General features: G+C 44.8%; 3 protein-coding genes and 2 long non-coding RNA genes across 6 annotated transcripts in view; 2 read left to right on the top strand and 3 right to left on the bottom strand.

The window, feature by feature from the left end:
• The window catches only part of PRPF18 (pre-mRNA processing factor 18), a 131,692-nt gene extending 131,682 nt beyond the window's left edge, over positions 1–10 (bottom strand). Inside the window, exon 1 of the mRNA XM_083701613.1 lies at positions 1–10. The gene's annotated coding sequence lies outside the window, so the exon portion shown is untranslated.
• On the top strand, positions 7–25,936 carry LOC310826548 (phytanoyl-CoA dioxygenase, peroxisomal-like). The gene is made up of 9 exons (XM_083701630.1): positions 7–201; positions 15,714–15,769; positions 16,751–16,861; positions 17,794–17,962; positions 18,522–18,603; positions 22,119–22,300; positions 23,266–23,415; positions 23,649–23,783; positions 24,765–25,936. Exons 1-9 carry the CDS (start codon positions 91–93, stop codon positions 24,816–24,818), a joined length of 1,050 nt encoding a protein of 349 aa, XP_083557756.1. The 5' UTR covers positions 7–90; the 3' UTR covers positions 24,819–25,936.
• On the bottom strand, positions 10,224–12,828 carry LOC310826558 (putative CENPB DNA-binding domain-containing protein 1; the record flags this gene model as incomplete). Its single annotated transcript, XM_083701647.1, has 3 exons — positions 12,812–12,828; positions 11,430–12,173; positions 10,224–10,517 (listed from the first exon to the last, which is right to left on the bottom strand). Exons 2-3 carry the CDS (start codon positions 11,910–11,912, stop codon positions 10,224–10,226), a joined length of 777 nt encoding a protein of 258 aa, XP_083557773.1. The 5' UTR covers positions 11,913–12,173; positions 12,812–12,828.
• On the top strand, positions 10,516–12,651 carry LOC310826594. Of its 2 annotated transcripts, XR_014555872.1 has the most exons (3): positions 10,516–10,859; positions 12,307–12,546; positions 12,579–12,651. It is a non-coding gene; the product is annotated as an uncharacterized lncRNA (long non-coding RNA). The 2 variants fall into 2 exon arrangements; XR_014555871.1 differs by having other exon boundaries at positions 12,307–12,651.
• LOC310826581 overlaps positions 24,760–26,998 on the bottom strand; it is a 38,306-nt gene continuing 36,067 nt past the window's right edge. Inside the window, exon 2 of the long non-coding RNA XR_014555853.1 lies at positions 24,760–24,941. This is a non-coding gene — a long non-coding RNA (uncharacterized lncRNA). The remainder of the gene's footprint in view (positions 24,942–26,998) is intronic.

Below are 26,998 nucleotides of genomic sequence, written 5' to 3' on the forward strand. Positions count from 1 at the left end.
AGCCCCGCAGTCCCGGCCTCTTTCCGGCCCTCGGCGGCGGCGCCGCCTCAGAGTCACCGAGGCCGAGGAGGAGTCCGCACTGGGGGCGCCATGGCCGAGGGACCCAGCCCCGCCGACAGCGCCGCTTCCGCCGCCTCGCTCCGGCTGCGCGCCCTGCTGCGCCACCTCCTGCCCGGCCGGGGGCCGGGGGCCGGGCGCCCCGTATCCTTTGGACCGAGGAGAAGCTCCTCTTTGGGACGAGGGAGGACGAGGAGGGCAGGCCCGGCCCGGCCTGGCTCCTCGTCCCGGTCCGGGGGCCGTGGGATTCAATGGTGGCGTTGGAAGGGGCCCCCGAGGGCCATCGAGTCCGGCCCCCTGCGAGGCAGGGCGGGAAGCCGCGACCCTCGGAGCCGGAGACGCGCCCTCGCCCTCCTCTTTCTGGGACCAGCTCTCTAACTCCCTCGGACCCTCCTACGTCGAGGGAGTTGGAGGGGGCCCGAGAGGCATCTAGTCCAGCCCTGCAAGGCCGCCTCCAGACACAGGCATCGCTCTCTCTCTCTCTCTCTCTCTCTCTCCCTCCCTCGCCTTTCTGTGCTCAGTCCCTGCCAGGCAGCTTAACCGGCGTCTTCCTTCTGCATCATTAAGCTGGAACAGACTTGTAAGAAAGTCTGCAGAGAAACAGAGCCTTTGAAACTCGGGCTGGACAGTCTCTGGAAGAGGTCTTGAGCATGTTGGACCTGCTTTAAAAAATGCATCTTTTCATAACATTCAAATTGGCAATGGGAAAAAGCTTCACCTGTCAAATTGCTGCTTTTCTGAGGCTTGTTAAAGGTAAAGGTACCCCTGTCCGTACGGGCCAGTCTTGCCAGACTCTGGGGTTGTGCGCCCATCTCACTTAAGAGGCCAGGGGCCAGCGCTGTCCGAAGACACTTCCGGGTCACGTGGCCAGCGTGACATCGCTGCTCTGGCGAGCCAGCGCACCACACGGAAACGCCGTTTACCTTCCCGCTGGTAAGCGGTCCCTATTTATCTACTTGCACCCGGAGGTGCTTTCGAACTGCTAGGTTGGCAGGCGCTGGGACCGAGCAGCGGGAGCGCACCCCGCCGCAGGGATTCGAACCACCGACCTTTCGATCGGCAAGCCCTAGGCGCTGAGGCTTTAACCCACAGCGCCACCTGCGTCCCTCTGAGGCTTGTTAGAAGTGCATAAACCTTCTGTGGGGAGAGGGCAGAGAGGACCCTGGTAACTGCCTCTCCCAGACATGGGTCATGGCTGAGCTGGGACCTAATTCTAATTCCCAGACCAGGTCCCTTCTCAGGCCTCACCACTTCGTGGGTTTGGTTTGTATACTGACTAGAGAGCTATGTAATTCTTATATAACTTGATGGGCCACTTTAATGGCTGTGTGTCAAATTATCTTGTATCTAGTCAAGATTGCATATGTCTGAGCAAGGGTTGTACAGATTTTGGCCCCAGTGAAGCTGAAACTAAACGTTTGAAGCATTGCAGGGGGTTGGACTAGATGACCCCCAGGATTCCTTCCAACTGTACAATTCTGTGTTTATATCATTCTGTCAGTGGGTGGCAAATCACTGCAAGTGTGTTTAAGCAAAATTATGCACAGCACAAAGAATTCAACAGGGATAGGAAAATACCTGCAGTGGCCTTTGCGCCCCTCCCCCCCAATATCCTGATGATTTGGACATGTATCAATCCAATTTCTGTTGTCTCTCCATTGTTATTCACAGCTTTGCAGGGATATATTTTGATGGAAGAAACATTTCTTTATATTGCTTATTAGATCTACAGCTCTGATTGCTGCTAACCTTTTTATTTATTATTATTTTTGAACTAGCAATCTTGCTTTTGACCTTTGTACATGGTACTGTTACATAAGGTATATGTGATTATCTAATACTTTTTCTAATACTTTTTCCTTGATTCTCTTCCCCTCTCCCCCACTATTTATTACTAATGTGTTTCAAGATGAGGAACAATAGAGAGGTCTGAGCATTTTCAAGGTTTCCTGAAATTTCCTCTCTGTTGAATACAGATTTAGCAACTCCCTTTAGGTCTGTCACTAGTTATGTATATAGTATTATGCATCCAGTGGTTGGACATACAAAATACCATCCTAGATATTTTATGCATTGGGGAGATAAGTTGGAGGTGGGTTTGCAAGCATGATAGGCAGTGGGGGAGTGCAGGTTGTAGTTATCTCTCCTCCTGCTTCTCTTCTCCCCCTCCTACTGCCAGCTCAGCATACGTTAATAATAATAATAATAATAATAATAATAATAATAATAATAATAATAAATTTTATTTATATCCCGCCCTCCCCAGCTGAAGTTGGGCTCAGGGCGGCTAACAACAATAAAATAATACAACATTCTAAAATAATTTCATTATAAAATCAATTCAAATCAGATTAATGGCAACCATTGGGCTAGAGTTCTGTGAGAATTGCCAAAGGAGGGAGTCAGGCTGTGCCCTGGCCAAAGGCCTGGTGGAACAGCTCTGTCTTGCAGGCCCTGCGGAAAGATGTCAAGTCCTGCAGGGCCCTAGTCTCTTGTGACAGAGCGTTCCACCAGATCGGAGCCACAGCCGAAAAAGCCCTGGCTCTGGTTGAGGCCAGCCTAACCTCCCTGTGGCCTGGGACCTTCAAGATGTTTTTGTATGAAGACCGTAAGTTCCTCTGTGGGACGTACCAGGAGAGGCGGTCCCCTAGGTATGAGGGTCCTATGGCATATAGGGCTTTAAAGGTTAAAACCAGCACCTTATGCCTGATCTTGTACTCCACCGGGAGCCAGTGCAGCTGGTATAGCACCGGGTGAATGTGATCTTGCAGCGAGGACCCTGTAAGGAGTCTCGCCGCGGCATTTTGCGTCCGCTGGAGTTTCTGGGTCAGTCTCAAGGGCAGCCCCACGTAGAGCGAGTTACAATAATCCAGTCTGGAGGTGACCGTCGCGTGGATCACTGTGGCTAGGTCAGGGCGAGAGAGGTAAGGAGCCAACTGCTTAGCTTGGTAGAGATGAAAAAATGCCGCCTTTGTTATAGCTGCAATCTGCGCCTCCATGGAAAGGGAGGTGTCAAAGATTACACCCAAACTCTTAACGGACGGTGCTGGCACTAAATGCGCCCCCACAAGAGATGGGAGTTGCCCCCCCAATCCCATATCGTCCCAACCCAGCCAAAGGACCTCTGTCTTCGAAGGATTTAACTTCAACCGGCTCCCACGTAACCATCCAGCCACAGCTTTCAAACATCTGATCAGTGTGTCTGGGGCCGAGTCAGGATGGCCATCCATCAACAGATAGAGTTGGGTGTCATCAGCCCAACCCAAAACTCCGGACAAGCCGGGCGAGGGGGTACATAAAGATGTTAAAAAGCATCGGGGAGAGTATCGCACCCTGAGGCACTCCACACACCAAGAAGTGGCGCAGTGACAATTCCCCCCCAAGCGCCACCCTCTATCCCAGAGAGAAACAAGCGCAGCCATTGAAGGACTGTGCCCTGGATCCCCAAGTCAGCAAGGTGGTCCAGGAGTTCGTGATCGACCATGTCGAAGGCTGCTGACAGGTCTAGAAGAATCAGCAGCCCTGACCCGCCTCGATCCAGCTGCCTGCGGAGATCGTCTGTTAGGGCGACCAGGGCCGTCTCGGTCCCATGATCAGTGCGGAAGCCGGACTGGAATGGATCCAGAGCCGATGTTTCATCCAGAAACCCACCAACCGCTCTCTCAATCACCTTACCCAGGAACAGAAGATTCGAAACTGGGAGGTAATTGGGTAGATCTAAGGGATCTAATGATGTTTTCTTTAAGAGCGGGCGCACCGCTGCCTCCTTCGGTTCCCCTGGGAATGTCCCGGTGCCAAGGGACAAATTGATGATATCCCCCAGGAGGGCCCGCACCTCGTCTGGACACGCTCTAATCAGCCAAGACGGGCACGTGTCAAGAGGACAGGTGGTGGGCTTTCCAACTTGGAGGAGTCTGTCCACATTGGCTGGGGATATCCGGTCAAAGTGGTCCAATACTGGACCCGAGGACAGTTGAGGGGCCTCCAGTTCCATTATTGTATCCAAATTGGCAGGGAGGTCATGGCAGAGCAACAGGACCTTCTCCGCAAAAAAGCTCGCAAATGCCTCACAGCTGTGTGTCAAATTGTTATTTAAATTTGGCTGTCCTTCGAGGGACGTTAAAGACCTAATTATACTAAATAATTGCGCCGGGCGAGAGCTAGCGGATGCAGTGGAGGCAGAGAAGTAAGACGTCTTAGCGGCCTTCACTGCCATCTCGTAGGTTTTCATAAAAACCCTATAAGATGTTCTTGAGGCTCCATACTCGCTCTAGCCGTCTGAGGTCCCGCTTCATTTTCGGTAAACCAGGGAGCCCAGTTTCTGCAGGGTCGCAGAGGGCGCTTAGGTGCAGTCTCATTGATGGCTGCCAGGAGCTGGGTATTCCAGCCCTCAACAAGCTCAGTCAATGAGTCGCCAGGGGGAGCAAGGTCCCGCAAGGCTTGGTGGAATCTATCAGGGTCCATCGGCCTCTGCGGGCGAACCCAGATCGGCTCGCCACCTAAGCAGGGTGGGGGTGGAAAGTCAATCCTGGCTTTCAGAGCGTAGTGATCAGACCATGGCACCTTCATTGAAGGAGACATGATCACATCTATACCTATGCCAAAGATCAAATCCAGCGTGTGGCTTGCTTGATGTGTGGGGCCTGAAACAAACTGGGAGAGCCCTAGTGTCGCCATGGAAGACACCAGGTCCAGAGCCTGTGAGGAGGGAATGGCATCAGCATGGATGTTGAAGTCCCCCAATACCAATAGTTCCAGTTACAGATAGGTAGCTGTGTTGGTCTGCCATAGTCAAAACAAAAAAAATTCCTTCCAGTAGCACCTTAAAGACCAACTAAGTTAGTTCTTGGTATGAGCTTTCGTGTGTATCTGAAGAAGTGTGCATGCACATGAAAGCTCATACCAAGAACTAACTTAGTTGGTCTTTAAGGTGCTACTGGAACCAATACCAATAGGTTAGGGAACTCCAAGGCCCAGGCGGCCACTGCCTCCAATAGGCCTGACAGGGTGGCTGCTGGTGCGCTAAGTGGCCGGTACACCAGCCAGACAGCCAAGCTCACCTTAGAGCCCCACACTAGGCCAACACATTCAATGCCGGGGATTGAAGGCGATGGTAGAGCCCTGAAAGAACAATCTTCCCGGATTAATCATGCCACCCCTCCCCCCGGCCCACAGTCTGCGACTGGTGGAGGACGGAGAAGCCCGGGGGCGCCATCTCTCATAAGGTAACTGTTTCCCCTTCGCGCACCCAGGTCTCCGTCACACAAGCCAGGTTGACCCCCTGCGAGGTAAAGAAATATCGCAGGGTGGCGGTTTTGTTGCCTATAGACTTGGCATTGCACAGCACCAGTGACAGAGGTGAGTAATCCTTGCTCACCCTACCCTCGTCTCTCGGGATGGGGCGCAGATTGGAAGGGGTACGAGCATTCTCGATCCCCTTCGCCTATAACATCTGCCCCCACCGCCATACCTCCCTTGCCCCTCCATAGTAGCAGTCCCAAGCCTCATAGTAGCCTCCATTGATGGCAATTGATGTTATTCTTTCCCAGCCTAGTTATTCTGCTTATAGTATCAGCAACTTGATAACTCTAATTAGTCTAGTAGAACAAACCAGCTACACATCAGCTACCTCTCTGATTGTATGAAACTATTATATTCTTTGTCAGCCTACTATTATAATATTAGGCAAACCAATTAATTAAATTAAGAAATTGAAAAATAAACCCCAAAACATTCTATAGCTAAACAAAACTACCATATAACATACATTAAGGGGGAAAAACACCTAAATAGCATCAAACACCTAACAGTAAGCAAGCAAAACTTAAATATTATCATGAAACAATGAACTATAAAAAACTAAAACAAATGGCAAAGGAAGGGGGGAGGGCGAAAAGGAAAGAAAAAAGTTATTTTAGCAGACAAAGTTCTTGTAGCATCAGGCGCCAGCTCAAGTCTGCTCGAATGATCTCTGAATCTGCCACCCTGAACAACCAGGCAACAGCGGGGGGTGGGCAGAGGAAGGCGGGGCAGGCTCAGTAAATGCCCTGTTCGATGTCAATGCCGTCCCCGATGGTCTCAGGGGGCCCTCCTCTTGCTGTTGCGCTAGCACTTGTAGTGGCAGAGAAAGTGTTCCTCTTGGCATCAGGAGTCCTCTGGTTTCCCCCACTGCTGGTGTTCTCAGGGCCACAGGATGATACCTCTCCTCTGCTACAACCAGCTGCCAGCCCTGTGGCTTAAGAGTCTCTGGCATCTTGAGGGTGGAGCCCCCCCCCCCCGGCTCCCTAGGTACCTTTCAATTGAGTCATCTGCAGAGTAATATATCTTGAGTACTCGACCAGTCTGTCTCAGTCCAGGAGCACCGCCGGCATGCAGGGCAGCCGGACCCACAGCTGGGAAGACAGAGCAGGCACACAGCAGAGTTGCACCCACAAGCCAGGAGGGCAGAGGCAAGCACAAACGGAACACTCCTGCAACACAGCTTCACCTCCCTTAGTTCATTTAAAACGCCGAGTCAAAGCCTGAGTCAGAGTCAGTTTGGAAAAAGTTCAGGAGATTAATTAAATTGTTTAGAGTTACGAGTCCTTGAAATAGGCTGGGCGGCGCCTGTTAAGCTGTTTGACTTCGTTAAATCTAATTTTCAGCGCCAACTTCACAAGTTCTCTGATATAAAACCCCAGGTTGCCAAACTTTTGATAAGAAGAGGGTTAAAAGATTAAAAAGTTAAAATGTTGAAAAAGTTAAAAGGAGTAGGAGCCCCCAACATCTAATTGAGGAGCTCTAACAGGAGCGTCTTACCTCAAGGCCATCTTGCAAGTACCAGGGATCCACCTCTCAAAGTTGCATTTACTGGAAAGTTTCTTTGCCCCTTCGGGTCATCAGAACGCCACTGTGACTGTATGAATATCTGTATATCTGTCATCTATCTCTCTGTTTTCTATTTTTCTATATATCAGATCAGTGCAGCCCAATGCAAAGGAAAAAGGAGGAGAGGAGCTTTGGTCTGTTCTAGTGAAACAATTACGTCAGTCATTTCTATCTTTGAAAAGTGTCATGTTAAAGCTTCCAGTGAGAGAGAGCCCATGTTTTTTAGTTACTGCATAAGAAATAAAATTTGTCTAAATAGCATAAAGATTTTTCTGCCTCTTGAATTTTTCTACACAGTCAAAGGTTGACAGGTTTATTTGTCCATGACTGCCAAGCCCCAAAGTTTCTGATACCAGACTTCCATAAGGTCGGTGTCACAAGTTCTCCAGAATCTAGCTGCTGTGAGCTTTTTTGCAATATTTCATTCGCAGAAAGTGAGGAGGAATTAAAGAACCTTTTAATGAGGGTGAAAGAAGAGAGCGCAAAATATGGTCTGAAGCTCAACATCAAAAAAACGAAGATCATGGCCACTGGGCCCATCACCTCCTGGCAAATAGAAGGGGAAGAAATGGAGGTAGTGAGAGATTTTACTTTCTTGGGCTCTGTGATCACTGCAGATGGTGACAGCAGCCACGAAATTAAAAGACGCCTGCTTCTTGGGAGAAGGGCAATGACAGGCCTAGACAGCATCTTGAGAAGTAGAGACATCACCTTGCCAACAAAGGTTCGTATAGTTAAAGCTATGGTTTTCCCAGTAGTGATGTATGGAAGTGAGAGCTGGACCATAAAGAAGGCTGATCGCCAAAGAATTGATGCTTTTGAATTATGGTGCTGGAGGAGACTCTTGAGAGTCCCATGGACTGCAAGAAGATCAAACCTCTCCATACTGAAGGAAATCAACCCTGAGTGCTCACTGGAAGGACAGATTGTGAAGCTGAGACTCCAGTACTTTGGCCACCTCATGAGAAGAGAAGACTCCCTGGAAAAGACCCTGATGTTGTGAAAGATGGAGGGCACAAGGAGAAGGGGACGACAGAGGACGAGATGGTTGGACAGTGTTCTCGAAGCTACTAATATGAGTTTGACCAAACTGCGGGAGGCAGTGGAGGACAGAGGTGCCTGGCGTTCTCTGGTCCATGGGGTCACGAAGAGTCGGACACGACTAAACGACTAAACAACAACAACAACAACATTATGTGGTGACCCAAATCAAAAAGAGAGAGGGAGATAATTTTTGGATGACCTATTTGGTTATTCACTCCACTTTGTGAAAGACCTGTAACCAAAGTTGTTTGACTAGGGCAGTACAACCAGAGGTGAAAAAATTAGCCAAAGCTGCTACCATATCTCCAGCAGTTTGTAGTGCGTAGTCTTTTTGTAATTTTATTCAAAGAGAAAGGATACATACACCAACAATATATGATTCTATGATAAAAGACCTTGGATGCAGTTTCACTGAAACTAATGTCTACTGAATTATCTTCACAAATAAGATATCTAAGGCATACCCTTTGTATGTTTTTCTGCTCGATGTTTATGCACTGTGTTATGACTTCATGATCTATACAAACCAGGGACAGTTGCATCAGCACCTGTCCTGGCCCTTTTCTTCTAACTTTGGGAAAAATACTAAAAATTATCAGAATATTGATAGCAACAGCAATGGATGTTTCCCTGTTAGAAGTTTCTATTGATGATAATTCTAGACTGAATTCTCTGTGAAAGAAATGAACCATGATTGTCTTTTCATAAGGTAAAGGTAAAGGGACCCCAACCGTTAGGTCCAGTTGTGACTGACTCTGGGGTTGCAGTGCTCATCTCGCTTTATTGGCCGAGGGAGCTGGCATACAGCTTCCGGGTCATGTGGCCAGCATGGCGAACCAGAGCAGCACACGGAAACTCTGTTTACCTTCCCCCTGGAAGGTATTTACACTTTGATGTGCTTTCGAAGTGCTAGGTGGGCAGGAGCTCACCCCGTCGCAGGGATTTGAACCGCCAACCTTCTGATCGGCAAGTCCTAGGCTCTGTGGTTTAACCCACAGCGCCACCCGCGTTCCTTTGTCTTTTCATACTGGGCACCAATTATGGAAAAAAATAGATTGAAAGAGTAGCATGTATGCCTTGATCTTTTGACTCATATTTTTGTAATTTTTGTGGATTGGAATGTGTGGCACAAAGCTTTTAATGTTGTTGCAAAAATACTTTTAAAAACTGAATAGAGTTAATATCACAAATGGGTTTATCAGTAAGCTACGGTTGTCCACAGTTACCAAAATATACATACTAGCAAAACTGCCTGTGTGTAATGTGTGAAATGCCCTCTTGGATAAATGAGCTTACTTGTATTAATCTAAAACACTTTACAGTGGTACCTCAGGTTACATACGCTTCAGGTTACATACGCTTCAGGTTACAGACTCCGCTAACCCAGAAATAGTGCTTCAGGTTAAGAACTTTGCTTCAGGATGAGAACAGAAATCGTGCTCCAGCGGCGCGACGGCCCCATTAGCTAAAGTGGTGCTTTAGGTTAAGGACAGTTTCAGGTTAAGTATGGACCTCCAGAATGAATTAAGTATTTAACCTGAGGTACCAGTGTATTCATTTTTTTTTTCAAAAAAAAGAATAAAGAATGTCAAAGTCAAAAGGCATATTTACAATATTACATTCATGAGCATCATAGTCTTGGAATTGATTAATAATTTAACAAAGTTTAAAGAAAAAAGGGGGGTAAACCCCAGTGTTCTTCCCCTGCTATTACGGCATTTGCAACAAATGTATTTTTGGAATTACATAAATTGCATTTCCGTTCTAAAATATATCTCCAGTTGCCATGAAAGACTTATTTGCTTTTATTTGCCCGTACCAAAGCTGTAACTTAAGATCTGGCCTTCAATGAAACTAATTGCACTACTTGAGTATGGAAGAAGTCTGATATCCATTTGGAAACCTTTGGAATCTTGCTCTTAAGGGAATACTTCCTGCTGTTCTTTGCTGTTTCCAACTATACAGTGGTGCCTCGCAAGACGAAATTAATTCGTTCCGCGAGTTTTTTCGCCTAGCGAATTTTTCGTCTTGCGAAGCACGAAATCCCATAGGAATGCATTGAAAATCAATTAATGCGTTCCTATGGTCAAAAAAAGTCCAAACAAAGCCAAATTTGGTACAACAAGAGTTTATTAACTGCTCTTTAAAGTCACACATACTGTAAAGATCAGTTCAAAAATTGAAGGAACAATAAATTAAGTTTCTAAACATGACAGAAAAACATTTAAAAATCAACAAAGTGTACAGTACATTTTCTAAGACTCTGAGGGACCACTCGAAGAAGGCTCCTCTTCCACTCTTTGCTTCTTGCTCAAGAACCTGTCCATAGTCTGCTGCTTCATCCGCCTTTTCAGCACCTCCCTGAAAGGCGACATGACCGTCGTATCATAACTGTTCCCAAGGTCATGTGCCTTGTGCTTGTCAGGGTGGTGCTGGTCTGCAAAAGTCTGCACCTCCTTCCACTTCTGGCAAATGTCCCTCAGTTTTTCGGAGGACAGCCGTTCCTCAGTTGCTTCCTCCTCTTCCAGCGAGGCCCGCTCCTGCGCAGCCTCTGCCTGCAGTTCGACCAGCTCCTGGGTGGTCAGCTCGTGGTCGTGCTCCTCCACCAGCTCGCTGATGTCCTCCTCTGTGACCTCCAGTCCCATGGTCCTCCCCAAGGCAACAATGTCCTGCATCACTGTTGACTCTGGTGCATCAGAGTCACTTGGTGCCACACAGTCCGGCCACAGCCTGCGCCAAGCGCAATTCAAATTTCTCTGGCTGATCCCGTTCCAGGCCGTGGTGATCATCTTCAAGCAGGTGACAATGTCGAAGTGGTCCTTCCAGAATTCCCGCAGGGTGATGGTGGTGCAGTCAGTCACCTCGAAGCATCGCCTGAAAAGCTCCTTGGTGTAGAGTTTCTTGAAATCGGCGATGACCTGATGATCCATCGGCTGGAGCAGTGGCATGGTCTTAGGCGGCAGGAACATGATGCTGATGAAGCTGAACTCCTCCAACAAGTCCACCTCAAGGCCTTTAGGATGAGCAGGAGCATTGTCCATCAGAAGCAAAGCCTTCAGCGGCAGGTCGTTGTCCAGCAGGTACTGTTTGACAGCAGGGCCAAAAGCAAGATTGACCCAGTCCACAAACAGCACACGTGTGACCCAAGCCTTGCTGTTGGATCGCCACATGACACTCAGCTGCTCCTTGTCGATCTTGTGTCTCTTGAAGGCCCGTGGGTTCTCCGAGTGGTACACCAGCAGGGGCTTGATCTTCAGGTCGCCGCTTGCGTTGGCACAGAAGAGCAGGGTCATGGGCTTGTGGCCAGGCAACTTGGCCTCCTCCTGAGTGATGAAAGTCCTTTTGGGCATCCTCTTCCAAAACAGCCTGGTCTCGTCACAGTTGAAGACCTGCTGTGGAACATAGCCCTCCGTCTTCACAACCTCCAGGAACTCCACTGCAAAGTCTTCAGCCGCAGGAACATTAGAACTGGCAGGCTCTCCATGCCTGACCACGCTGTGGATTCCGGATCTTGTCTTGAACCGGTCAAACCAACCTCTGCTTGCCTTGAAGACTTCTGGCTCGCCTGAGGTTCCTGGCTGATCCCGGACGAGGTCTGCGTGCAAGGCCTTGGCCTTCTCGCAAATGACGGCCTCAGTCACTGTGTCCCCTGCACGCTGCTTCTCTTCTAACCAGATGAGCAGCAACTTCTCGACCTCCTCCAGAACAGCTGGCCGGTTCTTCACGATCCTGGTGACTCCCTTGGCTGAATCAGTCGCCATGATCTTCTCCCTCATCTTCAGGATGGTCCCAATGGTCGATGGATTCCTGCCGTACTCCCTGGCGATGTCCGTCATACGCATTCCGCCATCGTGCTTCCGGATGATCTCCTTCTTCATTTCCAGCATCACCTTCTCCTTCTTCCTCTCGCCAGCCTCTGCAGCAGCAGTCTTCTTGGGTCCCATGGCAGCACAGCTCCTTCGTAAACTCAGAAAAAGAAAAAAAAATCAGTGATGTGCTTCAAATCCAAAAAATTCAAAAGCACACAGCCACCCACCACACAGAAATTAAAACCCAGAACCAAGTCCTTGAATCCCAAACACCCCAACCCAAAATCCAAAAACCCCCAAAAAAGTTTTAAAAGTTTAACTTACCAAATGGATGCAAAAGAAGTTCTGGAAAAGCTTCAACAATCAATGACCGAAGTCTTCAGAAACCTCAAATGGCTGCAAAAGAAGTTTTGGAAAAGCTTAAAAAATCACCAAAGTCTTCAAAAACCTCAACTGTTCCCCCAGCCACCCACCCACCCACCCACCCACCACGCAGAAATTGCAAACCCCTACCCAACTGCTCCCCCAGCCCCTCCCCAACTGCTGCAAACCCCTCCCCAACTGTTCCCCCAGCCAACCAGCACACAGAAATTCAAACTCAGAAAATTTTCAAAAAAAACCAACATGGCCCGATGGTCACAGAAAATCAAAAAAATTCCCCACAAGCTCCCAGATTCCTGCAGAAACCTCCCCAACTGTTCCCCCAGCCAACCAGCACACAGAAATTCAAACCCAGAATTTTTTTTTAAAAAAACAACATGGCCCAATGGTCACAAAAAATTCAAAAAAAATCCCCACAAGCTCCCAGATTCCTGCAGAAACCTCCCCAACTGTTCCCCCAGCCACTCAGCACACAGAAATTCAAACTCAGAAATTTTTTAAAAAAACAACCACATGGCCCAACGGTCACAAAAAAAACAACCCAAAAAAACCACAAGTTCCCAGATTCTCTTAACCCCCCCCCCAACACCAAGTCCTTGAATCCCAAACTCCCCAACCCAAAATCCACCCCCCCAAAAAAAAGTTTAACTTACCAAATGGATGCAAAAGAAGTTCTGGAAAAGTTTTGGAAAAGCTTCAAAAATGAGCAAAGTCTGAGAAAAGGCTACCAAACCGTGTGCTAACAGTTGCTCCTCGAAGTCAAGTCGCAACTGCAGCTGTTCAAGCAAAGCACCCTTGGTTTTAACGGTTTTAAGACAAAGGAAACAAAGTCGCAAGACGTTTTCGTCTTGCGAGGCACGCTCATAGGGAAATTCGTCTTGCGAAGCGACGCAAAAACCGAAAAACCCTTTCGTCTAGTGAGTTTTTCGTCTTGCGAGGCATTCGTCTTGCGGGGCACCACTGTAATTGCTCTATGATTTAGTGGAAATGCATATCCAGTTCAACTTATTTCTTCACTGAATTATTTCTTATTTCTATATTTCCATCCAACAAACCTTCATTTTGGAACAGTGTTATTCCTACAGTTGTTTCCAACAGTTTCCTTTTTTATTTTGTAGATTTTTCTGACAAAATGTTATATCACTGGTATTTTTTCTTAATTTTCTTGGAAGACACCACTTTGTGTTTGGCAATTGCTTTCCATCTGGTGTTTTTGTTAATATTTAGAAAGTACAAATATAGAAGACACTATTGTAAAAAAAAAAATGCTTTCCCCAAATAGTTTTCCATTTGTCATTAGAAGTTGCCACCAAGGTGACAAATAAAAACTTAAAATAATCAATGTTTATTATCCAAACTCTGTGAACTGTAATATTCATTATGCTGTCTATGGGTTACATTAAAATGTCCCCCTAACTTGCATCAGGGAAGGGAACCTTTGGCTCCAATCCTGTGCATTGCACAAGATGATAGATTGTATAACTCAGTTTAAAAAGAGTGAAAACAGTGGGGAGTGTGTGTGTGTGAGGAGAATCACTTCTTTTGTTATGATTTGTTGAGTGGATCCATACATGCCTTCTATTGTATCTTCCTATATCCATACTGTGTATTAAGCCTGGGGGCTTCATAATTTGCAAAATGTATTCAAACTGCGATTCTTATTTCAGCAGAAGGAGCCATATTCAATGCTACTATTATTCTGCTAGCACAGCAGATTTCTCCTCTCTTTCTGGCAGTGCCCCATGAACACTCAAAGGGTTGGAGAATCCTCCACAGTAGATTGAGGGTGTGCAGGGAGCTCCTGTTATGTCACTCCAACATTGGAATGTATCATATAATCCAATATTCCTTATTTGCCCTCCCCTCCTTTTTAATATCATAGTAAGTATTTCAATAGGATTGCTCATCTTCTTTTCTGTTTTTAACCAGCGGGGTTTTTTTGTTTCTGTTTTAATCAGGCTATACACTGTTTAATTGAAGGGGCATAATAATCCAAAACTATTTGTGAGAGAAGACACAAAGATCATAAATTTTTTAATAGATGCATCTTGTTTCAAATTAAAGTTGTTTGTAGAATCCTTTCCTCAGTTTTCTTTAGAAAAGAGAACTGGCATATTTTTTTGGGTGGGGGAGGGAATATTCATAAAACATTCATTTTCAAAACTGCAGTCTTTCCTCTCCGGGAAACTTGTGAGAATGGCAGTGTGCCAGGAAACAGGGAATTATATTCACGTATACATATGTACAATTTTTTTGGCAAAGGGTGTTTAAGGAGATAACAGAAATCGCTGGGTTAAAGCTGACCAAAAGTCCAGAGGTAGCTTTATTATCAATTTACGACGGGGTGGAAGGTTTGCAGGCTATGAAGGACTTGCTGGCAAATTTATTGACAGCTGCACGAGTTTTTATAGCTAGGAAGTGGAAGGAGTAAGCAGAATATAAAATGGAAGAAGTGGGATATAGCTATTAATGATAAATTAACGTGTCATTAAGGTAAGACAGAGAATATGCAGGAGAAATTATTTTGAGGAGATATGAATGGTGTTTGTAGAATTTGTACTGTTAAAACGGAAAGGGGTCAAACCATCACAAGAGGTGTGGAAATTCTGGGAGGTTGGATAGTTACAGTGGAATGGTCTTGGTGATGGGGTGCATATTTTTATTCTTTTTTATTTATGATTATTACTTTGTCAAAAAGAAAAGTGGCAGTTTTCATAATTGTCTTATGATTAACTTGGAATGTTTTTGTTTTATGTTAGGAGGGGAGATAAATGCTTAGGTGTTTGATTTTGGGTTGCATGAAAATCCCCATGTCTTACTATTTATTTATTTTTTTAATCTACCTTCTTTAACTGTTGCTTAAAATAAATAATTATAATGTAGAATGGCTATTTTCCAGTTCTGCTGCATGTGGCTTTAAATTATTAGGAAAACTTGGGCGATTAGTGGTGTACATCAGAATAATGATCCGTCCAGTATACCTGAAGGAGCGTCTCCACCCCCATCATTCTGCCCGGACGCTGAGGTCCAGCGCCAAGGGCCTTCTGGCGGTTCCCTCATTGTGAGAAGCAAAGTTACAGGGAACCAGGCAGAGGGCCTTCTTGGTAGTGGCGCCTGCCCTGTGGAACGCCCTTCCAGCAGATGTCAAAGCGATAAACAACTACCTGACATTCAGAAGACATCTTAAGGCAGCCCTGTTCAGGGAAGTTTTTAACGTGTGATATTTTACTGTATTTTTGGTTTTTATGGAAGCCGCCCAGAGTGGCTGGGGAGGCCCAGCCAGATGGGCGGGGTATAAATAATAAATTATTATTATTATTATTATTATTATTATTATTATTATTATTATTATTATTATTTTATTATTATTTTATTATTATTTTATTATTATTATTATTATTATTATTATTATTATTATAAAACTAATGTACATTATATTTCCTCCTCCATGTTAATAGTTCCTATGATTCAAAATGAGTTCTGAGTTTTTATTTCACCCCAAAGGATATAATATCTATTCAAAACCGTATTTAGATTCTTTAACTTGTGCTCAAGACACAATTTCCAACTTCAGCCCAAGTAACTACGGTGAAATATCCAATTCAGTACCGGTAGGTAATTTTTCTTTTTCTTTATAAAAATTAAATGTGTTGTGGTGATCATGGCAATGAAAGGAAACCATATGTTTATTTTTGGCTAGAATTCCAAGCTTGAATTTGGTGAAGTTTTGATAATTTGGGGTGGATTAACCATCACATTGCTCTGAATTCCTGCAGATTTTGCAGCTCAGAAATAGTAGAGTAGCAAATGTTGGGATGCAGAATGCAGCAACCATTGCCCTCTGTTTACCAGTATTTTGCTGTCTAATTTTTGTTCTTTAGCTCCTGCTCTCCCAATAGCTCCCTGCAGCATCTGTGCGTGAAGTAAAGATAGGGCACATAGTATAAACTAAATAACCTAATAGCACATTTCAGTCTTGTAGCAAGTCCCTTTGCATTCATTATCTCTTAATCCATGCTAAAGAGATTTGGATTGCAACCTAAATAGTTTATTTCATGCAAAGACCCCCTTTTTGTTTATATGCCAAATTCTATCTCAGAAGCATTCAAAAGGGACATAAAACATGAAATACAAACGTATTTTGCTGATGGGGGGGGGCAGGTTACAGCTAGCAATTGCAACACCTGAAACTTAATCCATTTATAAAAAAATATATACATTTATTATTTTGTAAATATGTCGTTGATTGATTGATTGATTGATTGATTGTAATGGCATGCTGTTTCTGGGCATGGTTGCATCTGTGTATTTGTGGATTAGTAGAAACTTTTGTGCCTCTATTCTCAAGAAGCAAACAGCAAACTAACTTTTGTGCTGACTTCATGGAAATAAATACCTTCATGGTACTGCAGATTTTGAACTTCAGGGACCCCCCTTCCACATGGACCTGCCTGTTTTCCATAGAGCTCCTCTGTGCTGCAGGATACCCCAGGGTGTGTTGTAGGTTGCATAAGAGTTCCCAGGGAGCGCTTATCTCCTAGACTTCATCCTTGCCCTGTGAACTTATCCAGTGTGTGTTCCTATCTCTGCAGTTACACCTTAGATAATAATGTTCTAAGCCCAGAGCAAAGGCATTTCTATGAGGAGAACGGCTATCTCGTCATAAAAAATCTGGTCTCGGATGAGGATGTTGAACATTTCAGGTAAACTGTAGCCATGTGTCCTAATCACATATAGTGAGATTGTCTAAAACAAGTATCTTCAACCTTTTCAGACCCAGAACTCACTTTTCACCCAAACATGCATTCAGGACCCATTTCTTAATCTCTTTTTCCATATCTTTGCAGGGTGGTAGTGCTCCTGTTTCAACCCCCCTTGGGTCAGTCTTGACTCCCCCCCCCCCCCGTGGTACTTGACCCCACCCCCAGTGGTTTAAAGCACACTGGTTGCAGTCCAGAGGTCTCTCTTGAGGTGTGCCCAAGAGCTTGTGTTTGCCAAGCAAGACCTGAAGGCCACAAGAAGGGCCCCACTCCAAATGAAAATTCCCCCGGATTTACAATGATACGAGGCATAATTCACTTCTCGCTTATAAATATACAGAGAATGCGTTATGTGGATCTCTAGTTCCGAGTTATTACCCATAATTTTGCACCCAGGTGTCCCAACTTCATACCAAGTTGGCTGCAAGAGTGCCCTCTGCCCACACACTGCTTTGTCATGGGGGGCAGGGAAGCAAGGCCAAAATTCCACCCACATTCTCACACCCCAGATAAGCTAGGGGCTGGACTTCAGGAAGGAGGCACAAGGCTCTGGCAGAGGTATAGAGCTTTCCCACCTCTTTCCCAAAGCTGGGGATGTGCTAACTAGGCTTTGGGAATGAGGTGGGAGGACTTTAGGACCCTGTCTGAACCCTGACACCTTCTTCCCACAGCCCAAGGCCTCTCTTACCTGAGTTTGGAAGGCAGTCCAAGGACTGCCCAAAAGAGCCTTAAGGACTGCTTGTGGCCCTCAGGCTACGCTTTGAACAGCCTTGTTTTGCGCAATAGAAGTATCCAGTTCATTTAGCAAGGGCAATAACATGGTTAAATAGCCTAGTAAACTTTGCTGAAGTAAATTTTTAAAATTCCCTCTTCAGAAATGAGTTCGTGAAGATCTGCAGACAGGAAGTGATCGTCCCTGGACTGGTGGTCATGAGAGATGTGTCAATTGCCAAGTCTGAATTTATTCCTGATCAAAAAGCAGTTTCAAAGCTACAGGATTTCCAGCATCATGAAGAGCTCTTCAGATATTGCACATTGTCTCAGGTTAATTTTTTTTAAAAAAGAATATCCTGAAGACCACAAATAATCTGCATTTTTTATATGTGGTCCTTCACATTATATTAATTCGGAAGAAACTTGTAATCTCTATATATAGTCTACATAGATTGATCTAAGGATGTTGCACTGTGCTGCTCTAGAAAATTGCTGCCCAGCTCTTTAGCCACAGGCAAAGTCTGCACTAAATAGACACCTTCATTATTTAGGTTACTAGCATAGTATGGCATTGAATAGCACCATCTATCAAAAGTTAAGAGACCCTGAGGATGAAATGACACATGATGCCAGAGGCCCGTGACTTTTTCATAATGATTGCTTTGTTCCTGTCCATTTCAATGGGATATGCATAGGGAGACATTGCTGGTGGATTCTGCCAGTAACTTGGATGATGGCAGTTTTTGCACAGGGCAGCGATTTTGCATAAAACTGGTTGCTTCTTCAACTCTGGTGTATCGATCATGCGTATTCACTTGAGTCTTGCCCATGAAATATAAGGGGTAATATAGTTTTAGCATGTTTAAATATGCATCTCTCTTCACCTTAGATATTGAAATATGTCGAATGCTTCACAGGACCAAACATAATGGCTATGCACACCATGTTGATAAATAAGCCTCCGGATTCTGGTAAGAAATAATTGAACAGAGGAGAAATAAAATACTCTGTTCAAGAATGCAAGTGTGTATTTAAATATTATCAGACTTGCCCTTTTTTCTTTTTCTTCTGCAAGGTCCTGTAGGTATCATTAGTGAGTTAGCTGCTGTGATGCAAGTCTAAATGAAAATATATACCACTAACATGGTTAATATACATCAGGTTTGGTATTGATACACTCTAAACAATGGGACCTTTTTTCCTGTTTACGGCTTTGTTGCCTCAAGATAATCTGTGAGCAGGGACAAACCTAAAAGTGGAAGTGGCACGATTTTCTCTCTTGCTGCCATCTTCCTCTTCCCCATGTCTCTCCCCATAGCTTGATTTAATTAAATGGCATGTTGCATATCCTTCTCTAAGTCATTGGTTTGCAATCCTTTGGTGCCTTAGGGACTTGTCAGCCATTTCAGTTCAGTGCCAAGGATTCTGGTGTCTTTGTCTTCTCAAAGTGTATGCAGAAGCATACTCTGTAGGCAGTAAACACTAGTTCACAAAATTTAGCGATATAGAGGGCCAAGGAGGGTGCATCATCATCATCATCATCATCAACAACAACAACAACATTTATTATTTATACCCTGCCCATCTGGATGGGTTTCCCCAGCCACTCTGGGCAGCTCCCAGCAAATTATTAAAATACAATAATTCATCAAACATTAAAAGCTTCCCTATACAGGGCTGCCTTCAGATGTCTTCTAAAAGTCAGATAGTTGTTTATTTCTTTGACATCTGGTGGGTGGGCGTTCCACAGGGGTTTGTGGGGGGAGGAAGAGCCCCACTGAAATGGGCTATAGATCTTTTGAAGGAAAGAACGAAAATAAGTCGGACACTATGGGGAGGAGGATCTCCTTGCAGAAGGAGAAAATGTATATATTGTATATTTTTGTCATTGTGAGCTGCTTTGAGGCCTAGTGAAAAGTGGGATATAAACATTTGTAAATAAAAAAAATATAAAAGGACATGGAAGCTGGTAAGGAGCCCCTGGATGCAATCTCATCTGGGCCACTTTCAGGGCTGCTGTCGGGAGGGAACATTTTGGCTTTCAGATGTCCCAGTCGCCTACAAAATGTGCTCCTGGGTTTTAGCTCTAAGCAGTGGCAACTTATGCTAGTAAGGTGACTCAGGTAAAGAGGGGTAGATTAACTGGATGAGGAAATCTATGCATAGCTCCTACCATGCCATCACTACGATAGATAGACGTGTACAGCCATTGCCAGCTTAAATCTAGAAATACCAGTCCTGGTTCGAGTCTTTGAATGCCACTGGAGGTGTAGCCGAAACTGCATGAGAGGTATTGGTAGGCTCTGGAGAACAGAGGGTTTCAGAGACTTTAAAAGAAATTGGTGGAAGGTGGGGTGAGGGGGGGCAAAAACTAAAAAATAATTCAGTGGCAAGGAATGTTGGCTGCCCGAATGGGAGAAAAAATGAGAACCAGGTGGGAGCGGAACAGTTGGACTCAGGTATACAGATAAAATCTCATTCTGTATTGGTCACTTCTGCATCACACTGAGAATCTATTTTTAAATGTCCTGAGGGATGGAAGTTAGAGCTACCCATGGACATTGTGGAGAAAGTACAAGGTATGACCGGAAAGTTTGGTGAATGATCGCAGAAATTCGACAGCAAGAAATACTTGAACATACATACTTTACAGGCCTTCAAAGTAGGCCCTCTCTGATACAATGCACCATTGACAATGTTCATAGAACTGTTGGAAACTTCTGGAGAAGTCCTCTTTTCGTACGGCTTTCAGTTTCCTCGTCACAGCAGTTTGGACGTATGAAATGTTGGAAAATCGGTGCCCTTTCAGTGCAGATTTCAGTTTTGGAAAAAGAAAGAAATTTGGTGGGGCCAATTGGGAGAATGTGGAGGGTGGGACAACTCAGTAACCTTAGTAACGATTTCACACGAAATATGCAGTCATTCCACCATCATTCGGACAGACACACGCTGTCCCGCATCTGCTAGACCAAGGGTCATCTTTGATGGTTTGCCACTCTTCACAGAAAGGCTTAAATTACTCATGCACTGTCTTTCAAGTTACAGCTTCATCTCCGTACACAATTGTGACCATTTTGTGGGTTTCCAATGCCGATTGTATGTTTGAATATTTCTCGCTGTCCAATTTCTGTGACCATTCACCGAACTTTCTAGTCACACCTTGTAAATCATTTAATGTAACTTATTCCACACCTGCCCAAAAAACAAGCCGAAATGTAGCAATCGTCTAATTGAGTGTGGTTTAAAACACACCCACACACAACAGTGCTATTGCAAATCCCAAACAGATGTAGTTCACTTTTCCCATATTGCTGGTTGGATGGATAATGCATTATAGCAGCTTTGTGGTGTAACCAGCTGAGCATCTTACAACAATCATGCCATGTTAATCCATTGTTTTATCCTCTACTTTGTGGATTAAGCTAAGAGAGTTGCGCACAGCTACACTGCAGTGTAGTTCACTGTTAGAACCCTATTGCAGACATGAGGACTGTGCTGTGAGTAGTTTAACAGCAGTCCTGCCACATAGTCCACTCTTAATATTGAAGGCCAGAGGCAGGGCTACTTCAGTCTGATCCTAGGCAAAATCCAGAGCTCAGCTGCGAGCATCAACTTCACATTTCATTGACTTGCAGGTAGACTAGATGTTTGTTTTTTTGTTTTTGTTTTTAAATAGCACACACAAAAAAACAAGTTAGTGCACCATGTCCTGTTTTGGGTGCTAACTTTTGATCTGTAACCCCCCAGCTACAGACTCAGGTAAAACACATGCAGCAAGGCCACACTGTGACATCTTGTTGTCTCATTGTGCTTCTATTTACTTACCATATTTTTTGCTCTATAGGATGCACTGGACCATAGGAGGGGGAGAACAGGAAAAAATAAATAAATCTCCCCCTCTCTGCTCAGCGCCCCTTCAGCGAAGTGGCAGGAGAAACGGAGCCCCTTCCATTTCTCCTCCCACTTCACTGAAGGGGCACTGCGCAGAGAGGGAAAGCTGTGCAGCGCCTCTCCAGTGAAGCGAAGTGTACACCGACCCCTCCCGCTCTCCAGGCTTCAGGCGGCTATCTGAGGGCCTTCTGAGCGCAGCGAGAACTCCCGCTGCTCTCCGAAGGCTTGCGGATAGCTGCCTGAAACCCCCGGAGCGCAGCAGCAGTTTGCGCTGCGCTCCGGGAGCTTCAGGCTTCTCCTTTTTAGCCGCGGGGCTGGGGCAGGGGAAGCCCAAGCTTCCCCCGACCCAAACCTCCAGAACAGGTCGGGGAGCGGCGGTCCCTTCTCCCTCCTGGGGAAAAAGCCCACAAGAGCTGCGCGAAGCTTTTGTGCAGCTCTTGGGGGCTTTTCCTGCCTGCCTCCCCCCTGCATTCACTCCATAGGACGCATAGACTTTCCCCCTTAGTTTTTAAGAGGGAAAAAGTGCGTCCTAGGGAGCAAAAAATAACTAATTCTGCATCTGTACTATGAAAGCTAATACAAATAATTGTTGCAGGAAATAAGACCTCTCGCCATCCAATGCACCAGGATTTGCACTATTTCCCATTCCGGCCTGCAGATCGCATTGTTTGTGCCTGGACTGCCATGGAGAAGATTGATCGCAGCAATGGATGCCTGGTAGTTTTGCCAGGAAGTCATAAGGGGTCTCTGAAACAGCATGATTATCCTGAGTGGGAGGTAATTTCTTTATGACTTCATCACAGGGAGGGACGGAGGATGGAAGTATCTGCAAATTTGGAGGTAGCCAATAGCAGTTTTGCTAACTGAGTAGTATTTTCAGTGTCCTTATAATTAAAAGGTAAGGTAAAGGTACCCCTGCCCGTACGGGCCAGTCGTGTCCGACTCTAGGGTTGTGCACCCATCTCACTTAAGATGCCGGGGGCCAGCGATGTCCAGAGACACTTCCGGGTCACATGGCCAGTGACCCAGCACAGCACACGGAAACGCCGTTTACCTTCCCGCTATAAAGCGGTACCTATTTATCTACTCGCACTTTGGGGTGCTTTCTAACTGCTAGGTGGGCCAGGAGCTAGGACCAAAAGACAGGAGCTCACCCCGCCGTGGGGATTCGAACCGCCGACCATACGATCGGCAAGTCCTAGGCACTGAGGTTTTACCCACAGCGCCACCCGCGTCCCGGGCTATAATTAAAAAGAGGGCATTAAATTGAGATGAATGGGGAGCCAGTGGATTTGAGTTACATTCTGGACATCAGGAGTAGGAAAAGCAAAGGCAAGAAAAATTAACTTCCATGTTTGGGAAAACCAGCAAGGTTTAGAATGTCCCACCAGGTGTGGGGAGGGCCACGAGCTCATAGGGCTTAGACAAAACGAATTCGACAGGCTTCTCAAATGCTGTGATAGGAAGCTAGAACATCCATGTTTGGTTGCAGGATGCATCTCCAAGATGCAAGGGAGAAAAGAGGCAGGAGGGCCATCAGCTTCACATTCAGCTTGTGAATTTCTCAAAGACCACCCTGTCCTTTGTTGGAAATTGAATCCTGGGCTACATAGGCCTTGCTCTCATCTAGCTATATAAACCTTTTGTATGAAAATAAGTTCTAAAAGTTTTTGAAGCTTGGATGATTGAAAACATTAAGCTTTTTAGGAAAAATAAGTTAATTTTATACATTGAACTTCCAGGGTGGTGTAAACAAGATGTACCATGGAGTGCGTGATTATGATAAAAGTATTCCAAGGGTTCACCTTGCTATGGAGAAAGGAGACACAGTGTTCTTCCATCCCTTGCTAATCCATGGCTCTGGAATGAACAGGACTGAAGGGTTTCGTAAGGTAAGATTCCATTTAAGGTTGCAGGTGTTGGAACACCTGGATTATGCTGCTCAAGCAAAGTCAAGTCAAAGCTTCCCCATTTTCTTAATTAACATTTGATGTTTCTTAATCCTCCTGTTTAATTTGTTTTCGAGAGTGACTTAGACCTACATATTTTTAGTTTAAAGCTGGTATAAAAAAGTAGTGAAGTGCTTACAAGGAGAAAAAAGTAAATAATGTGGGTCTTTTTACAGGCAATTTCTTGTCATTACGCAAGTTCAGACTGCCACTATATTGATGTGAAAGGTACAACTCAAGAGAACATTGAGAAAGAAGTTGTGGAAATTGCAAGAACAAAGTATGGTATAGACTCGCCTATTCCCCTGAAGGTATTGTTTGTGAATGTCCTTCATCAAAAACTTTTCATGTCATACGTCTGACATAATGATATTGGGAATAATTATTCCATTGGTGGTAGCCTACTCAGTCATGTACTTTGGTGTTGAGCAGGTCAACATATTACAATTCTCACCACCACACCACACCATTGGGGGAGAAGCACTCGCCATGCTGTGTGATTTGTGTTGCTGGCAGCGAACTGAGGTGCTGCCTTGCTCAGAGAGATTATTGGATGAGTACAAAGGCCTGTAGCTAGAGCGTAAGATGTTCCTCCTCTCAATAAGTTCTGCCGCACTCCGTGCCAAGAATAGACGTTTATCATTCTGCATGAAGGTTCCTACTGGATCCATAATCAGGATGGTGGAAAACATGCTTTAAAATGGCATTCTGTAATGAATATTGCTACTCTCAAGTTCTCTTTGCAACTGCCCTAATATATTTTTACTGATGGCTGGCATAGAAATTTCTGCAGTCGTATCAACCTGTAATACTGGTTGTACATGGAATTACATAGTAACTGAAGAAAGCCGTGTAGGGGATTAAATCACCACAACCCCCCAATATGGAAAACTTTATTCAGCTGCCTCTTCGACTTCTAAGTTTTGAGCATGCATTGCGCACCTTCTTTGAAACCATATCTCAGCCACGGTACAGAAATTAGGAAATTGCAATGTAACCAAAATACTCTGGTTCTCTCTTCACGGAAGCTCTCCTTTCCCCTGTTGAACAGAGGAGCAGCAGCTTGGGCAGAGCAGGAGGCTCCAGCCCTGCCACAGTCAGCCTGTTTGCTGCTGCTGCTGCTGCTTTTCACTGAGATCTTGCAAAGCCTTGTACAGAACCAGAACTACTGGGTCTAGTGGAGGGTTTCTTCCATATACAGCTGTTTCTGTGTACAACAGGAATAATCTTGTGCACAAAACAAGGTTTTTCCTGTCCCACACCATAACTTTATTTCATTTTTTGGTCTTTAGGATGTTTGGATGGTGCGAAGTCGCCTTGTTAAAGGAGAGAGGAGAAGTCTGTAGAATGTTATCTGGATGCCAAGGCTTAGTTCATGAACCCAGCATATCATTTTCCAACTGGGAGAAACCATGATCCTTTGGTTGGATGTGTTCAGAATTTTTCTTGCACTGAATATTTTTCAATTACTATGCAGTAAAACAGTTCTGGGGTATGTTTATATTTGATAATGATGTTTAAGTGAGAATTCTAGGCACACCTCCTTGGACACGCCTACTGTTCTGAGTAAACAATATTCTTAAGTTCAAGAACAGTTTTAACTATTTTAATTGATGCACTTCATGATCTACTTTATCCAGTATTGAATGGTAGACAGCTGTATGATTCAACAAGGCACTGAAACAGCTGTCTTTATGCAGTGGTTCAGAATGTTCAAGCCATATCCTGTATTCTTAGTAGCGTAGCATTATTTTCTCCAAACTGGTTGAATAAATGAACAAAATGGCAAATGCAGTTCCTTGTAAGTTAAAGGAATATACTTTGGGGCAAAAATAACTAAATAGGAACTTCACATATGCTGGTAGACTTCTGACTAATCAGGAAAGGGCTCTCCATTTGCGATTGCCCCATCTTGAAAGGCTGTGGCAGAGTTGGGAGCAGTGTAGAAAAGCCCCCCCCCCCCCATGGCCAGAAGGCCGTCTTGTGTGGTTTCCTCTGAACAGAGCTTGGCTCAGCCTCCAGCAGCATATTGAACCAGTCAAGAAAACAGGCTTCTGCACCAATGGAATGCACCAATGACATACACAGGTTCTGCATAGGGGCTACATTTGTTACCTAAGCTATACAAAGCTCTAACTAAAAGCTGTGTATTAGACTGTCAAAAGCCTATTGCAGTCAGCTTCATCAGCTTTTTAAAGAAATGACCAGTGGATTTAATCTCATTTGGAAAGTGCAATATTACCCATATGACAGGCACATTTTAAAAAATCAACTAAAAAGAGATTCAACTTAAATAGAAAATTAAGAAAGACAAACGACTAAACTAGAAAGTAATTACAATAATGAAAAAGAAAACCACCCTTATCATTTGGAGTTATGTGTGAAAATAATATATAAGATTGTATGCTTTCTTGGGGTTATTTTTGTTCTCAGAGTTAATAAATAAACGTCGTGCTTCAATTAATATTTCTAGTGCTTTCCTTCATTTATAATACGTAAGCTTAATTAAATACACTACTACCCAGACATGTTCATACCAGTTCAGGGGAAATAGACTTTGAAGTTACCATTGGAAAGCTATTTGCCTTACTGCTCTGAGTTAAAGAGTAGTCAATTCCAGTTCTAAATCTTTCTTATTAGCAATATTTTTCAAGTACACAAGAAGAGTTGGAGGGATATTGGTCCTAGTTATAACTTTTATAACTGCAAGTACCCCTTTTCCAAAATTATAGTATTTAGGTCAGGGCCAGAAAATATGAACTAAATCATCTAAAGCTTGATGCCTCTCGTTATCTCTTCTGTTGGAGGCTGTAGCTTTTGTTTAAGTAAATTCTGATCGATCTGGGGGAAGATCTCTTGAAAGCCTTTTTGGGGTCAAGGGTCTGTCCACCCCCAAAGATGATAGAATAAACTTTATGCTAGTACTACACCTCAACATTGTAGTGCTATCCTGCTGTGTGCTTTTTACTAAAGAGCATTAGATGCAGTAGAATGGAACCCTTCCATTCATGTCAAGGAGCTTCAGTCTAGTGAGGGTTCCAAAAACAGAAGGAGGGGGAGCCATGTTTTTTCTCATTTCCCCATTCATTTTCCTATATCCCCTCTTGTGTTGTCCTGGAGGGTCAGCCATCCCCCAGGTGCAGACTTTTGGGAGGTGGGGGTGAACAAGGGGTTCTAGGGGTAAGATGGAAGTTGCAGAAGTCTCCACCCCACTTTTTCCATTCCCTTGATTTATTCTGAACATTTTGTAGATGGCCTCACCTGTTGTACAAGAGGAAGTCATTGTTCATGCTGCAGGGCACACAAATGGTTCAAACTACTGGCAAATCCATGGCCCTTGTTGCTTCTGTATCTGTGTGATGCATAACCGTTCTGTTCCTCAACAAATCTGGACATAATGCACGACGTATTCTTGGAATAGGGATAAATGAAGGGCCGCTTGCTTAGAGGGGAGCAATTTCTAATCCATTAATAAACATGCAGTCCTCCCTTTACAGCTGATAAAGAGTGGATCAATGAGGTATAT

This window comes from Podarcis gaigeae (assembly GCF_964106915.1).
Source record: "Podarcis gaigeae genome assembly, chromosome: 10".
NCBI classification, from domain to species: Eukaryota; Metazoa; Chordata; class Lepidosauria; order Squamata; family Lacertidae; genus Podarcis; species Podarcis gaigeae.

What these genes read in the sequence shown, in the direction of transcription:
- LOC310826548 (XM_083701630.1), top strand. Translation starts at nt 91, where the DNA reads ATGGCCGAGGGACCCAGCCCCGCCGACAGCGCCGCTTCCGCCGCCTCG. An exon ending in GAGGATGTTGAACATTTCAG is followed by an intron (nt 16,862 to 17,793) that starts GTAAACTGTAGC and finishes TTCCCTCTTCAG; the next exon opens with AAATGAGTTCGTGAAGATCT. An exon ending in AAATAAGCCTCCGGATTCTG is followed by an intron (nt 18,604 to 22,118) that starts GTAAGAAATAAT and finishes TAATTGTTGCAG; the next exon opens with GAAATAAGACCTCTCGCCAT.